The sequence below is a fragment of the Morus notabilis genome, unplaced genomic scaffold (genome assembly GCF_000414095.1).
Source record: "Morus notabilis unplaced genomic scaffold, ASM41409v2 Scaffold657, whole genome shotgun sequence".
Lineage (NCBI taxonomy): Eukaryota > Viridiplantae > Streptophyta > Magnoliopsida > Rosales > Moraceae > Morus > Morus notabilis.
In genome coordinates this window covers 50,354-68,039 of record NW_010357396.1, presented here as the reverse complement: position 1 = coordinate 68,039, position 17,686 = coordinate 50,354, and the positions used below count along the sequence as shown (strand labels likewise).

The following is a 17,686-nucleotide window of genomic DNA, read 5'->3' as shown; positions in this document are numbered from 1 at the left end:
AAAATAGGATTGGCATGCAAAGGCCGGCACACCTCAAAGGGACCACATATTATTATGTCTTAAACATAAAGTAATAAAACCACACTGAAAAAAAATAACAATGTCTCCAACATGAATACAAGAAAAAGACCAAACTGAAAGAGAATAACAATGTCTCAACCTAAAATACAACAAGAAAACCGCACTAAAAGGAAATGAGGAATGGAAATCTAAGTGGAGGATCCTAGCCCATGTTCAAACTTAAGCCAATTGAGCTTCACCTCAGGTTCCTTAAAAGCCATAAATGCGTCTCTCTTACACTTGTCTAACAACAAGTGAACCGAAAAGAAATACAACTCGCTTCCAGTTTGTAATCCTGGTAATGAATCTAGAACTTCAACAACTTTTGCCATGCTACAGTTTCCAGTGTCAGATGGCGCAATCGATGATCCAGTACTTCTACTCTCAACTATATCGACAAGGCGATCAATTTGTTGAGACAATTTAGCAGCCCCTCCAACCTTCACATTTCCTTTTCCTTTCTTGACTTTATTTTGTCTCTCATCTCTCTCAATTGGCCTCTTATTCTTACGGGCTTGTGCCAATTCACTTCGGATTGGTTCACCTGACTCACCACTACTCTCAAGTTGTTCAGGTAGACTAGATTTATCATTTTCACCTTTATCAGACTCACATGGCACTTGTCCAGAAGATGGTGTCCAAGCATACACTCCTGTGGCCACAGTATTCATGAACATCCTATTTAACTTTTCTTCTAACAGTGGTTCAATTCCCCGAGTGCGAAACCTCGCTGCGTTGGGATGAATCTGCAAGAGCATTTGAAAAAATTAAACCTGCCTAGTCCAATACTAGAATAAAGAATGACAAATCCTATAATTCTGTATACCTGCAATTTATTATGCCACCACTCCTCAGATGCATCAATAGTATTCTTCTTAATGTTCCAACCTAGACCAGTTTCTTTACTAATAAGTTCCTTCCAAAGCTTCCAATCATTCTTCAAAGCATCCCATTTATTCTTCAATTGTTGTCTTTTATATACTCGTTTGGTTGCTTCATTAAATTTCTGAATTAAATTTTCCCATCCAACTTTATCCAAATGAGTTCCAGGACGGCGTCCAGCTTCCACCTCTATAATACACAAATCACAAAACACATCCACAGTCTCGGGGTCCCATATTGCTTTACCTTGTGGTATACTACCCTCCATTTGAGAATTGATAACTGAAAGTCTAAAACAATGTGAGGCTTCATGCTTTTATTTACAAAAACAATAATAAAGGTAATACTAACCTTATTTCCAATTCAAACACTCACTCAATAGCCAAGCTAATCATAGCTTCTACTCCTAGATACTTCACCTAAAAATTGCTAATCAAGAATAGAATGCTAATTTGATTTACAACAATTGTGCCTAATGATCACTTTCTCTTAATTATTATGAGATAATTTGATGAAAATCTTCGGATTCTTCCTAATAATTATCCTAATAATAGAGTTTTTTTTTTCATATATACCCTGTCATAAATCGACAGAAATGACAGCAAACAACAACCGGCAACAATGTACAAGTATATGAGCAATGTGAACAAACGACAGAAAGCATATGCATCAGCAATATGAGCAACAAACGACAGCAAACAACAACAATGACATATGAGCAATGTGAACAATACACAGAAAGCATATGCATCAGTAATGTGCAAGTATATGCATCAGACCCAATTTAGAAATACATTACTCAATTCAACAATCAGAGAAACTTTCAATCAATTCCCGAGCACACAGAGGAACTCAAAACCGGCAACAATGTACAAAATTTCAATTCCCGTTGATGATGATTCAACAATGTCCAAATTTATAGAAAATCAAAACCGTAAACCCATTTCCGCACAAATCAGACCCAATCTAAAAATCGGAGGAGAAATCACACTAAAACCCAATCTAAAATCAGACCCGATCGTTTTCTTTGATTGCAAAAAATCAAAACCCTAAAACCCAAAATACAGGCGGAATAAAAATCAAAACGAAATCCAAATGTTCAGACCAAAAAATTTCGCACGGTTAGAGAGGTTTACCTCTTGAATTGATGATGATAGACGGGCAGTCGTCGTCGGAGGAGATGGGCGATCTGCAAACGGACAATCACGCGGAGGAGAAACCAACCGAGCTCCGACTGGCGAACGGAGAGAGAGACCAAACCTCAAACGGAGAAGAGGGGAAAGGATAGAACGCACAAGAATTTTTTGTTGCAGGGGACGAGAGTGATTCTGGAGGAGGTGAGCGGAGGAGAGTCGGGGGAGATAATGAAAATGAAGTTTGATGTGGTAAATTTTAACTTTCATTGAGGGTAAAATTGGAAATAGAAAATTTCATTAAAATCACAAAATAAATTCCCGCATAATCTAACATCAGAATCAGCCTTAAGGCTGATTCTGATTTTAACTTCAGATTGGAAGAAAATTATTCAACAATCTATTTTACCAAACAACTTTTTAGATTTTAGATCTTTTTCTCTCCTAAAATCAATACCAAACCCACCCATAGACACCTTGCGGATAAACAATGTCAAATCATTGTATTCTCTCGTTTCTTTTATTTTTTAATTAGTTATTACTTGGATTATATATATATATATATAAACTCGCATATATTTAAAGGGCTACGTCCCATTTCATTCCAGTAGCCTGTAGGATATTTCCACTTTTTTTGTTGTTGATTTTATTATTCTATTTTTATTGATTTTATTATTTTTTTAATATTAGGAGATTTCTCAATTTGATGGTCTAGGTAACTTACCCAATTATATATTTGTGGATATGTTTTAATTAGTTATTTATTAGTTATTACGTGGATTAATAGATAACATTTATAAAAAATAGTTGGATATCCTAATATAAACTAACTCGCATATATCAAAACCGCTAAGCATTACATTCTTGTAAAAATTTAGTCGTAGATTGCATGAATAATACTTTCCATATATGTATGATTCTCAGTATTAGCCATGGGGACGTAGAATGGATAGTTCCTCATTTTTTTTTTTTACATATATATATATATAATTATTACGGTATAACCACAGATCCGATATTACAATTGAAACAAATAATATAACTATGTTTAAATTAAAGGTTATCAATACTGTTGTTCCCAAAACTTTTCATGCTTTGCCACTTTCATTCTTTCTTTCTTTCTTTTTTTTCCTTTTTTTTTTTCTTGCCAATGTAGTCTTTAACGGGAGTTTAATTTCAGAGAATTTGGAAACTAATTTGTGACTAAATGATCAAAAAAAGATTACTATAGAAGTTTGATTTCTGTTTATTAGTACTATTGACTTTATACTATTTTAGAGAGGATTGATGTAACTTTATCATGGCAATTTTTTGAAATTTTTAGTGCTTTGTTAATTAAATTCATTTTTAATCTTTTGTGTTTTCTCTATGTTTATTGTCTAATTTGATTATCCATTAAATTAGAGATTTAGATATGTGGATTTAGTCTTGAGAAAGTCATTTGCACATATTGGAATTTGAGAAACACAACCTAAGTTTAGCAAGTTCAGGAGGCCAATATAATTTAGGTAATCACTAAATGGGTTTGTGCTTAATAACCCTTAATGGATTCGGTTAATAGGGATATTACTTGATTTATTTTGCGTATTATTTTACTCGGTACTCGGGAGAGTGTGTGAGATTACATTAGAAAACTCATGATTAATGATTAGAGTGAAATTTCTTAACAAGCTCTTGATTTGGATAGATATTGTCTAGTGAGGTGAAATCAAAACCCCTAACTAGTTTTTATTATAAAGTTATCTTCGATCCGCCTCTTTTTACTTGTTTTATTAGTTTACTTTTATTGTTTTAATTAGTTTGTTCTCTCAATCAAAACCCCTAACTAGCTTTTATGATAAAGTTTCCTTCGATCAACCTCTTTTTTACTTATTTTATTAGTTTACTTTTATTGTTTTAATTAGTTCGTTCTCTCAATCAAAACCCCTAACTAGCTTTTATTATAAAGTTTCATTTGATCCACCTCTTTTTACTTGTTTTATTAGTTTACTTTTATTGTTTTAATTAGTTTGTTCTCTCAATCAAAACCCATAACTAGCTTTTATTATAAAGTTTCCTTCGATCCACCTCTTTTTACTTATTTTATTAGTTTACTTTTATTGTTTTAATTAGTTTGTTCTCTCAATCAAAACCCATAACTAGCTTTTATTATAAAGTTTCCTTCGATCCACCTCTTTTTACTTATTTTATTAGTTTACTTTTATTGTTTTAATTAGTTTGTTCTCTCAATCAAAACTCCTAACTAGCTTTTATTATAAAGTTTCCTTTGATCCACCTCTTTTTACTTGTTTTATTAGTTTACTTTTATTATTTTAATTAGTTTGTTCTCTTAATTAAGTTGCCTAGATAAAGTTGAGTTCTGATAATTGCGGTACTTAGCAGCAATCTAATACCCAATCTCTGTGAAGACAATATTTACACATCCTTTACTATCAAAATTTGACACTGTACGCTTACGGGTTTATACATATATATTTTGCAATCATAATCTCTTTTACCAATTCCCCATTAATCAACTTAAATCCATCCCAATATAAAGAGAGTATTTCTTTTTGAACTTTTTATAAACAAAATGATTTTGTAAGTGTCTCATTATTACTTAACATATATCATTATTTATCTTGCGTTTGTGATATTGCGTAAAAATATGGGATACAATATCATCGAACACATTATTCTAAGCAATGCTTAAGGCTCCTAATCTATCGTGTTACAGAACAATATCGACGACCCACCGTTTAATACTCACTCGCGTTTATGTAGGCTGTTTTCAGTATTATGTTAAAATGATAAAACGACGTATCCAATCACCTCTTAAATTGTAATATTTTTTGAAAATTATCTTTATGTTTGGTAGGGAGATTCGTGTCATGGTTCGAATCATGGTTTGTGACTCGCAACAATATTTTTTCTCAAAAAAATACACGTAAAACTAGAATAATTCTAAATTATGATTCTGAATCTATGAACTAAACGTCTACTTATTTTTTCCACTAACGGGCCGATAATTCCTATCGTGTATTCACTCGCTTGATGGAAAGAAATGATTTTAGTACGACCAAGGATCCTTAGCCTAACCTTGTGAAAGAAAAACATTTTATTCCATGTGTATTTCTATCTATAAAGCACTCAAAAGGTATAATACTAAAAAGATCTGTGTTAATAATATTTCAATTTGGTCTTTGTCATTTACGACTGGATTTTAGTGAAACAATAATAAAGGAAGAGAAAAAAAAGCGTTTCCTACGTTGAGGGGAGAAACGCACAAAATCCCGCAAGGAAAACAAACAAAGGGAAAAAATAATAAAGTGATATTAAAATATATAAAGTATTTGTGGAGAAACAACCCAAGAAATTGAAAAGTGAGAAAATAATAATAAAAAAAAGATATCAAAAGATGCAAATAAAGAAGAAAGGAGGACAAAAAAGAAAAGATCAACAAACAAAAGAGAGAAAACAAAAATGTAAAAAAATGGAATAAATGGGGAAAGAGGGAACGAATGAAACTCACAAATAGGGGAAAAAATTAAAAGAAAGCAAAAAAGACATGAAACGCTAAAAAAAAAATGTTTCCTACGTTGAGTTTGAGTGGAAAAACATACAAAACGTTGCAAGGAAATAAACTAAGGAAAAAAAATAATAAAGTGGATATTAAAATATATAGGTTGTGTTTGGAGTTGTTTTTATTTTTTACGTTTTTTGAGAAAAAAAAAATGAAAACGGGAATGAAAATGATTTTTTAGTTTTAGTGTAAAATATGAGAGAAATGAAAAAAAACTTTTAGTCGTTTTTCATATTTTGTTTCTGTTTTTTCCTCTCTCGAGCACAGAGAGAGAGACATTATTAGATTTTTTTATACTGAAAATAATCTTTTGATAAAACTACTAAACACATTTTTAAAAATGATTTATGTCTGAGATTAAAAACGTTTTCATTTTTTTTTTCATACAAAAAATAAAATCATTTTAAAACGAGTTTCAAACGCACCCATAAGATTTTTTAGGGGGGAACCCAATAAATAGAAAAGTGAGAGGCAATACAAAAGAAAAAAGAGATCAAAAGATGCAAAGAGAAAAAAGATAGGAAGACAAAAAAGAAAAGATAAAAAAAGGAAAAAAACTGGAATAAATGGGAAGAGTTGGAGAGATGAAAATAGACGAAACGTTTTCACATGGCCTAGCCCAAAAACGGATTCTTCTCCTGGAGAATGTACAGATTCCTTTTTCTTTTTTTCTTTTCTTCTTCTTATTTCATCAAAGTTCAGCATTTAGCAAAATCGTGTCGTGTGTCATATAGCACCAAACGACATTCAAGGCACATTTCATTAAAATTCAGCAAACCAATTGTTATTTGAGATTAGTTTCTTTTCTTTCATCACTCGCAAATCTATCCCAAGTAAGATTCATGAGAGACTATATATATATATATATATATAAAGTGGTGGAGTTAGAATTTTATTTTAGAAGAGTATAACTTAAAAATGTGAAGAATGTTATAAACACTAATAATATCAATACTTTTAACTAATTAGAAGCATGTCTTACACGTGTATATTGATCAGTTTATTGAATTTTTGATAAGTGAATTAAAATTTTGAAGTGTTTGATTTAAAAAAATAATTGGAAAAAAACGGTGTTCATAACTTCGGCAAGGGGAAATTAGATAAGATATTTTGTTTGAAAAAAATGCTTAATTAGGAATACATTTTGGAAATGTAATTTTAAGGGGTCATTTAAATTATTCTTGTGAGGCTCACTTTCGATACATATAATAAGATTATATGAAAAAATATATTAAAATGGACAAATTTAAAAAAAAAATCATAGTAAATTAAAGAAAAATAATTCAATTAGGTTACACCAAAAAGTATAAGATTTTAAAAATAATTTGAAAATCTATAGAGTGTGCTCGTAGGTTCAATTTCAATATAGAATATGGTTTTTATGTAGCCATACCTTGATTCAAGTGTAAACTTAATTGCATTTTCGGTATATAATTCGGATTCAATCATTTTGTAACAAATTAGCGAGTGTAGTCGGTTAATTGCCGTTATTATATAGGCATAAATTCTAGATTGGATTGTATTTGTGTCTGATTAACTTGTAATTAATCTACACATATAATCATTTTTAGATATCTTGCAAATGCAGAGTTCACAAAGTTGCATCCAGAAAAACCCAAAAACACAAAAAAATAAGAGTAAAAACACGAGAGATAAACAAGTACTTATTGATATATAAATATAGTGAAATTTGAAATCCCTATAATAAAGATCACTGAACATAAACCTATTAACAACTAGACAACGTACTGCTTAATTTAATAACATAAACCTATTTAGGATCTACCATGATTTCAATACTAATCTTAATTATTTACATGACCAAATAACCCCTTATTGAACTTATAATTTCTTATAACTCCGAGTGATCAACTTACAATACGTAATCCACTCCTATAAGGTACACCAGTTTCAGGTAACCAGCTATTCCCATCAAGAAACTTGGCCACCGTAAACCAATCATCTTCCATCCACTTCTTGACGACATGGTAACCTTTCCAATTCACTCTCTTTGAAGTGTCGGCACCGAGACCGCTATTGTCGTATTCAGCGTAATACAAGTGATCGACGGGAACTCCAGGCCACTCCGTCCACCTTTGGGGGTCCACAATGTCATCGAAAATGCTCTGCATGAAAATCACCGTCGAGTACCTATCCCACGGACGACCGAGAAAGACTCTCAAGTTTGCCCTTTGCGGCGGTGTTAGCCCTGGAGCGGCTTCCACATGACAGCCTTGGAAGGAGAAGCCATTGACCTCACTATCGCTTGCTCGGTTTTGCGCGGTGATGGTGATTAAGGTTTCCGGACGAGCGTAGATGTGACAGTCTTGGAAGATGGCTTTAGCATGGCCAAAGATGAAGTCGACAGTGCCGTAGATTTTGTAATCTTTGTAGAATTGGCGGTTTTCCTTTGCGTAGAAGGTGTCTTGGTAGCCAAGGAATATGCAGTTATAAAAGGCCGATTGATTTGCTGTATTGTATAATACAGCAGCTTGGTGATTCTGTGGGCCCGCCGAGTTCTCTATGGTTAACGACTTTGCAACAAAACCTTGCCCCATAACACCTAATTCCAAAACATGATATATCATAGAAATAAAAAATATATAGAACTAATAATTTATACACATACAACCACTACAAATAAATATCAAATGAAAATATACGCCTTTTTAAAGGCTACATTCGATTCTAAAGCTACAACTCTTACCTTGTATGCAGGAATCGACCAAAGAGAAGAAAATAAAATTCTTTGTATAGGGCTCTGTTGAATCGCTCTCACCCGCTTTGGGTTAGTCTTAACACCCCCTTTAGCCCCGAGGCCTTCTCAAAAGAATATTCGAATTGTTGAGCTAGAGATGCTTCCCGTCCTCTCCCGAACGGGGAGAACGTCAAGGTGCGAAGCGGCAAACAATTCCCGAGATGCTGGAAAGGCTCTCTCTTTGCTGCCTCCTTGCTAAGGCTAGGGCTGGAGGGTGAGCTTAGAAAAAGACTATCCGCTAACCATAAATGGAATAGTTGATCCTTGGCCCGGATCCAACTCCCTTTTTGTTAGTTCACATTTATCCCCGGCCGCATTAGCAAAACATTCTTATTTGACCTTGGATCCAGACCTTCGAACCCTGGAACGATGGGAGCTATCGACTAACTTCACTCCATCTTCCCACCTATTCTGTCGATCAAGTGGTTATAATGAACCAATCTTGGAATAAATTAGATGCATAAAGTGGTATCGAAGAAGAAATTCCATCATCGGGCGGTTTGGTTTCGTGCAACGCCCTCGCAGCAGGAAGAGGCAGTTGTCATTTGAAAGGAAACGCCCCTTGTATAGGGTTCCAAACCTGCGCACCCTGATTAAAAAGCTTATGTTATTAATTAGTAAAGCTACAACTTATTTCAAAAGAAAGTGCTAACTTGCGCGAAAGTCGTTGCTTTGTTGCCTTACAACTATAATTATAAAAGCTTTCGCCTTTATTGATATAAAACAAGCTTACTTACTAATAAAGTGGCAACAAGCACCCACCTTCTTTCTCATTCATGCGGGGCAGAGAGCAGCTAGAAGTCAATCTCATTTTGAAAGCTTATCTCTATTTTTCAGCAACTGAACGTTTAGGAAAGGACTTTTTCATCGGATGCGCTCGCCCAGCGAGAAAGGCCCTGACCCTGCCAACCAAGTAAAAAAAAAAAGAAAGAAGAGAACTTCGTATTTTGGTAATTCTCTAGGAGTCATCTTTAATCTTGAATGCTATTAATAAATTCTACAGTAATAGTCCCTCGGACTCGGAAAGTAATAACGAAAATGGCTAACCCAATAGCAGATTCCGCAGCTGCCACCGTTAGAACCAATGTCAACTTCTTATAAGCTAGCAAGGGTATATAACCATAAGCCGAAAGAAAGGCAACAGAGACAACAAGTCCTGACTTTTCAACAGAGGCCATGGGGCGCTATTAGGTAGTAGGCTCTTCGGCGGCAATCGATGCATATCGGTGCTGCCTTCGTGCCATGTGGAATACAGTGAACTAGGTCATATATTGTAAACATATATGTCTTTAGGGTTATGTTTAAGACAAGACTGTAGAAATATTAATGACGTTGATCAGTAAAGATATGTTGTTTTTCTAATCTGAATGCATTAATTTTCTGTTCTTGGAGCCTATAAATCTTTAGACACGTGAAAAGTATATAAATTAGTTTAAAAAAATAAATAAAAATTAGTTGGTAAAAAACTAAACTAGAAAGGATGGGAGTGTGAGACGAATTTAAGAAATTAAACTGCAACGTTAATAAACTAGCAAAAAAGGAAAAAATATATATATAATGTTTAATAAGAGAGTTGACAAATATTCTTACTCAGTGTTCCCGTTTCATTAGTTTTGAATCCTGAACCATTGCTGCGGTCAAAGGTGATGATCGTTGTTGTTACATCGTCTCCTATTAGACTGATGTATGTCAAATCCGATTCAATTTCGACGCGCTCTTTGTACCTCCCCGGTTTGATTCTGATCATGTAGCGTGTCTTGCTGTTCTTGGGGGCTGCTTTTACTGCGTCGCTCACTGTGGTAAAATTGCCTGAATTATCTTTTTGAACAATTACGTTAAAAGGGATGGTTGCACAATGTGTCGTTTTGGCATATTGCATGATGAACAACAACATGAGCAACACTAGAAAACACGTCGTATTTTTTGAGGAAGATGAACCCATTTTTGAGGAAGCTATAATAACGTAGTATTGATTATACGTGTGAATGAAAGGCTTGAATATTTTGTGAGTCATGAGATCGTTAAGATGCTACATTTATAGATGAAAACCATTGGTATTGTTAGGGAAAGTAAACATTAGTTACCTTTTTCAATATTTTGATCTTATCGTTTATTTAATTTATGTTAGGAGATTTCCCAATTTGATCGTTTAGGCAACTTTCCTAATTATATGTTTGTGGATATAGGCTTAGTTTGGTATTGCTGCGGATTTTAGATTAATTACTTTTAGCTATGCTGAAGAAAGAAGCTGCTGTTACAAGAATCCGCTGAGTGTTTGGTAAATTGTAATTATAGTAGCTGTGCTGGTTCTAAAATCAGTGTAATAGCGTTTGGTAAATTTTGATGTAGAATTGCTGTGGGTATGTAAAATGACCAAAATAGACATGGTATGAAAGTTAAATATATATAATTGTTTTTAATATTTAGAAATATTTATTTAACTTTAAAAAAACATAATGCTATGATTTTACTTTTTTTAACAATAAATTTATGATAATTAATTCTTTTTTTTCATGATAATTAATTATAATTCACACAGAGATAGTAATAATAAAGTATATTACAAAAAGAAAAAAGTATATGATTCCTAAATCATTATAAATTGTTTCGTTATACAAAAGTATACAAATTGATTACTCACTACAAGGAGTATTAGTGAGTAATCAATTTGTGAACAAAAAAGTACATTCCATGTTCAAAAAGTCACAGAGCCATCAAAAGAATTAAACCGTGTTCATTAAACTTGTCGCAATCTGATCTCGTACTTCAACCATTTCTTGTGATAGTGAAGCTTCATCTTCTTCTACATTATCCTCCAGTTGATGCTCTTCATAAGCGAAAACATCTAGATTAGCCTCCACTTCTTGAAAATGTTGATCACGCTGATCATGCATCCTAATATAGTTATGATGCGCCATTGTTGCAATAACTATTTTTACTTGACAAAACTTTTCATGCTTTGCCACTTTCATTCTTTCTTTCTTTTTTTTTCCCTTTTTTTTAATATTACAGTGTTTGGAACATAACTCTCTCATCCGAAATCCAAATGAGGTGATTTTAATGGCGTTGAAAATATAAGAGATAGAGCTACAACTTTCGTGAAGAACCAAACACTAATTCAACCATTTAGAAAGCAAAAATCCTCATAAAAAATTTGTACACCTGCTGTAGCGGGAAATCCATCCACTGCAGCGAATTTCCTGCCCGAGAACAGGAAAACCACACACCCGTTGCAGCTGAGAATCCATTCACTGCAGTGATTGTGCCAGTTTCGCTAGGGCTTTTACAAAATCCTTAGCGGCGCTGCAGCGGATGCGGGAAATTTATCCGCTGCAGTGCCTCCATATGAAATGTTGTCAATTTGAGTAGATTTAGAAAGATATAAAAGGGGAGAATACTCATTTTCCCAAAAGGGTGGAGAATTGGGAAGGAAACACAGGATAGAGAGCTAAGATTCATAGAGAGAGGAGCTTGAGTTGAAGATTTTTGGAGGATTCATGGTGGATTCTTAGAGGATTCAAACTTGAAGTTAATCTCCACAAGAGTTCCTTCTTCCTTTCTCTCAACCTACTCTTTCTTGAGATTTATATTTGTGGATATTTTGTTGAACATATTTTCATTTATGGATTTCTTGATAAGATTAGTTATGGATTTCTCTATGTTGAGCTAGATTTCTTATGTTAGAGAGGATTGATGTAACTTTATCATGGCAATGTTTTGAAATTTCTAGTGCTTGTTAATTAAATTCATTTCTAATCCTTTGTGTTTTCTCTATGCTTATTGTCTAATTTGATTATCCATTAAATTAGAGATTTAGATATGTGGATTTAGTCTTGAGAAAGTCATTTGCACATATTGGAATTTGAGAAACACAACCTAAGTTTATCAAGTTCGGGAGGCCAATATAATTTGGGTAATCACTAAATGAGTTTATGCTTAATGAACCCTTAATGGATTGATTTAATAGGGATATTACTTGATTTATTTTGCGTATTATTTTGCTCGGCACTCGGGAGAGAGAGTGAGATTACTTTAGAAAACTCATGATTAATAATTAGAGTGAAATTTCTTAACAAGCTCTTGATTTAGATAGATATTGTCTAGTGAGATGAAATCAAAACTAACTAGCTTTTATTATAAAGTTCTCTTCGATCCACCTCTTTTTACTTGTTTTGTTAGTTTACTTTTATTGTTTTATTTAGTTTGTTCTCTCAATCAAAACTCCTAACTAGCTTTTATTATAAAGTTTCCTTCGATCTACCTCTTTTTACTTGTTTTATTAGTTTTCTTTTACTGTTTTAATTAGTTTGTTCTCTCAATTAGGTTGCCTAGATAAAATTGAGTTATGATAATCACGGTACTTAACAGTAATCTAATACCTAATTTTTATGGAAACGATATTCACACATCCTTTACTATCAAAACTTGACACTATACGCTTGCGGGTTTATATATATATTGCAATCAGAATCTCTTTTACAAATTCTCCATTAATCAACTTAAATCCATCCCAATATAAAGAGAGTATTTCTTTTTAAACTTTTCATAAACCAAATGATTTTTTAAGTGTCTCATTATTACTTAACATATATCATTATTTATCTTGCGTTTGTGATATTGCGTAAAAATATGGGATACCATATCATCGAACACATTATTCTAAGCAATGCTTATGGCTCCTAATATATCGTGTTACAGGTTGTTTTCGATATTATGTTAAAATAACGAAACAATGTATCCAATCACCTCTTAAATTGTAATATTTTCTGAAAATTATCTTTACATTTTGAAAGGAGATTCATGTTATGGTTCGAATCATTGTTCGAGACTCGCTACAGTATATTCTCTTACAAAAAATACACACAAAATGAGAATAGTTCTAAATTTTAGTTCTGACTCTATGAACTAAACGTCTACTTATTTTTTCCACTAATAATTCCCATCGTGTATTCACTCGCTTGATTTGAAGAAATGATTTTAGTACGACCAAGGATCCTTAGCCTAACCTTGTGAAAGACAAACATTTTATTCCATGTGTATTTCTATCTATAAAGCACTCAAAAGGTATAATACTAAAAAGATCTGTGTTAATAATATTTCAATTTGGTCTTTGTCATTTACGACTGGATTTTAGTGAAACAATAATAAAGGAAGAGAAAAAAAAGCGTTTCCTACGTTGAGGGGAGAAACGCACAAAATCCCGCAAGGAAAACAAACAAAGGGAAAAAATAATAAAGTGATATTAAAATATATAAAGTATTTGTGGAGAAACAACCCAAGAAATTGAAAAGTGAGAAAATAATAATTAAAAAAAAGAGATCAAAAGATGCAAATAAAGAAGAAAGGAGGCAAAAAAGAAAAGATCAACAAACAAAAGAGAGAAAACAAAAATGTAAAAAAAATGGAATAAATGGGGAAAGAGGGAACGAATGAAACTCACAAATAGGGGAAAAAAAATAAAAGAAAGCAAAAAAGAAATGAAACGTTAAAAAAAAATGTTTCCTACGTTGAGTTTGAGTAGAAAAACATACAAAACGTTGCAAGGAAATAAACTAAGGAAAAAAAAAATAAAGTGGATATTAAAATATATAGGTGGTGTTTGGAGTTGTGTTTGGAGTTGTTTTTTGTGAGAGTAATCTCTGGAATCAACACTAATAGAAATAAGAAGAAGAAATGAAGAAACGACATTCCTGGTACTTGTTGATAGGTGCATGCTACAAGTCGTTTTTCATCCATCAGTCAAGGATAAAACGCAGTGTTTTATTAAGAGAACTAGAAGCAACCAGTGAGAGGATGACACGTGTGTTGCTACACCCACCGCCTTAAGCATCCTCTTTCTCTCTGTTTATATAAGCTGAAAACACTTCCAGAGAAGGAGTTCTTCAGTTCTTCAAGAGATTACGGTTGTAGAGAGAGAAACCATCTTGTGTAAATTCTAGTGAGAGAGAGGGAAATCTGTAGAGAGAAAAGTGTTTGGGTTGTGAGAAAATCAAGTGTAAATAGAGGAATTTTTCTCTGTGGGATTTTCTGGGAAACACTTATGGGATTTCTCGGTAGTTTCTAGAATATTGGAGTTTCTCTGATTGTTGTAATCTGGTGAGGTAAAGAGGGTGTAATTCTTCTTCTTGAATAGTGAATCAAGCTCTCTTGTGGAGGAGCTCAGCAGGACGTAGGTAGAATTTTCTACCGAACCTGGGTAAACCTTGGTGTTGTTTTCTTTGGGTTTTCTTGATTCTGTTTTGTGGTTTCTCGAGTCTTTGGTGTTAGATTTGTTCTTACATTTTTGTTTTTTTACGTTTTTTGAGAAAGAAAAAATAAAAACGAGAGAGAAATGGCGTTTGGTATAATTAAAGACAAAAAATAAAAATAAAAATGATTTTTTAATTTAGTGTAAAATGGGAGAAAAAAAAAGATTTTTAATCATTTTTCATATTTTATTTGTATTTTTTTCTCTTTCAAGAGACATTATTAGATTTTTTTATACTGAAAATAATTTTTTGATAAAATTACTAAACACATTTTAAAAAATAATTTATGTCTAAAATTAAAAATATTTTTATTTTTATTTTTATACAAAAAATAAAATTATTTTAGAACGAGTTTTAAACGTACCCATAAAATTTTTTAAAAAAGAACCAATAAATAGAAAAGTGAGAGGCAATACAAAAGAAAAAAGATATCAAAATGCAAATAGAAAAAAGATAGGAAGACAAAAAAGAAAAGATAAAAAAAAAGGAAAAAAAACTGGAATAAATGGGAAGAGTCGGAGGGATGAAAATAGACGAAACGTTTTCACATGGCCTAGCCCAAAAACGACGAAACGTTTTCACATGGCTTAGCCCAAAAATGACGAAACGTTTTCACATGGCCTAGCCCAAAAACGGATTCTTCTCCTGGAGAATGTACAGATTCCTTTTTCTTTTTTTCTGTTCTTCTTATTTCATCAAAGTTCAGCATTTAGCAAAATCGTGTCATATACAGTTAATGTCGTTTTTTCACATAGCACCAAACGACATTCAAGGCACATTTTTAGCATGTCCATAAGCCTTCTTTCTTTCCCACGTATCTTGCATCAAAATTCAGCAAACCAATTGTTATTTGAGATTAGTTTCTTTTCTTTCATCACTCGCAAATCTATCTCAAGTAAGATTCATGAGAGACTATATATATATATATATATATAAAGTGGTGGAGTTAGAATTTTATTTTAGAAGAGTATAACTTAAAAATGTGAAGAATGTTATAAACACTAATAATATTAATACTTTTAACTAATTAGAAGCATGTTTTACACGTGTATATTGATCAGTTTATTGAATTTTTGATAAGTGAATTAAAATTTTGAAGTGTTTAATTTAAAAAAATAATTGGAAAAAAACGGTGTTCATAACTTCGACAAGGGGACTTTAGATAAGCTATTTTGTTTGAAAAAAATGCTTAATTAGGAATACATTTTGGAAATGTAATTTTAAAAGGTCATTTAAATTATTCTTGTGAGGCTCACTTTCGATACATATAAAAAGATTACATGAAAAAATATATTAAAATGGACAAATTTAAAAAAAAAACCATAGTAAATTAAAGAAAAATAATTCAATTAGGTTACACCAAAAAGTATAAGATTTTAAAAATAATTTGAAAATCTATAGAGTGAAAATTGAAAAACCAAAAATCAAAGGGGCATAAGGGGGTATATTTGAAAAAAAAATGAAAATCTACTGGGTGAAAATTGAAAAATCGAAAATCCAGGACTATTCAAGCGAGCAAGAACTGCAGTGCTCGCAGGTTCAATTTCAATATAGAATATGGTTTTTATGTAGCCATACCTTGATTCAAGTGTAAACTTAATTGCATTTTCGGTATATAACTCGGATTCAATCATTTTGTAACAAATTAGCGAGTGTAGTCGGTTAATTGCCGTTATTATATAGACATAAATTCTAGATTGGATTGTATTTGTGTCTGATTAACTTGTAATTAATCTGCGCATATAATCATTTTTAGATATCTTGCAAATGCAGAGTTCACAAAGTTGCATCCAGAAAAACCCAAAAAAACAAAAAATAAGAGTAAAAACACGAGAGATAAATAAGTACCTATTGATATATAAATATAGTGAAATTTGAAATCCCTATAATAAAGATCACTAAAATTAATGCAAAAAACATAGACCTATTAACAACTAGACAACATACTGCTTAATTTAATAACATAAACTTATTTAGGATCTACCACGGTTTTAATACTAATCTTAATTATTTACATGACCAAATAACCCCTTATTGAACTTATAATTTCTTATAACTCCGAGTGATCAACTTACACTACGTAATCCACCCCTATAAGGTACACTAGTTTCAGGTAACCAGCTATTCCCATCAATAAACTTGGCCACCGTAAACCAATCAACTTTCATCCACTTCTTGACGACATGGTAACCTTTCCAATTCACTCTCTTTGAAGTGTCGGCACCGAGACCGCTATTGTCGTATTCGGCGTAATGCAAGTGATCGACGGGAACTCCGGGCCACTCCATCCACCCTTGGGGGTCCACAATGTCATTGAAAATGCTCTGCATGAAAATCACCGTCGAGTACCTATCCCACGGACGACCGAGAAAGACTCTCAAGTTTGCCCTTTGCGGCGGGGTTAGCCCCGGAGCGGCGTTCCCACTTTGCGGCGGTGTTAGCCCTGGAGCGGCTTCCACATGACAGCCTTGGAAAGAGAAGCCATTGATCTCACTATCGCTTGCTCGGTTTTGGGCGGTGATGGTGATTAAGGTTTCCGGACGAGCGTAGATGTGACAGTCTTGGAAGACGGGTTTAGCGTGGCCAAAGATGAAGTCGACAGTGCCGTAGATTTTGCAGTCTTTGTAGAATTGGCGGGTTTCCTTTGCATAGAGGGTGTCTTGGTAGCCAAGGAATATGCAGTTATAAAAAGGCCGATTGATCTACTGTATTGTATAATGCAGCAGCTTGGTGATTCTGTGGGCCCGCTGAGTTCTCTATGGTTAACGACTTTGCCACAAAACCTTGCCCCATGACACCTAATTCCAAAACATGATATATCATAGAAATAAAAATATATAGAACTAATAATTTATACACATACAATCACTACAAATTAATACAAGACTGTAGAAATTGTAATGACGTTGATCAGTAAAGATATGTTGTTTTTTTAATCTGAATGCATTAATTTTCTGTTCTTGGAGCCTATAAATCTTTAGACACGTGCAAAGTATAAATTAGTTTAAAAAAATAAATAAAAATTAGTTGGTAAAAAACTAAA

General features: G+C 32.8%; 2 protein-coding genes across 2 annotated transcripts; both read right to left on the bottom strand.

The window, feature by feature from the left end:
• Positions 1 to 7,505: 7,505 nt before the first annotated feature.
• LOC21395704 (pectinesterase 2) lies at positions 7,506 to 11,313 on the bottom strand. Its single transcript, XM_010089910.2, has 2 exons — positions 11,139 to 11,313; positions 7,506 to 8,200 (listed from the first exon to the last, which is right to left on the bottom strand). The coding sequence occupies exons 1-2, from the start codon at positions 11,311 to 11,313 to the stop codon at positions 7,506 to 7,508; spliced, it is 870 nt and encodes a 289-aa protein (XP_010088212.2).
• A 5,396-nt stretch (positions 11,314 to 16,709) lies between these two features.
• Positions 16,710 to 17,436, bottom strand: LOC112092905 (pectinesterase 2-like). The gene is made up of 2 exons (XM_024170171.1): positions 17,427 to 17,436; positions 16,710 to 17,302 (listed from the first exon to the last, which is right to left on the bottom strand). Exons 1-2 carry the CDS (start codon positions 17,434 to 17,436, stop codon positions 16,710 to 16,712), a joined length of 603 nt encoding a protein of 200 aa, XP_024025939.1.
• Between the last annotated feature and the right edge of the window lie 250 nt (positions 17,437 to 17,686).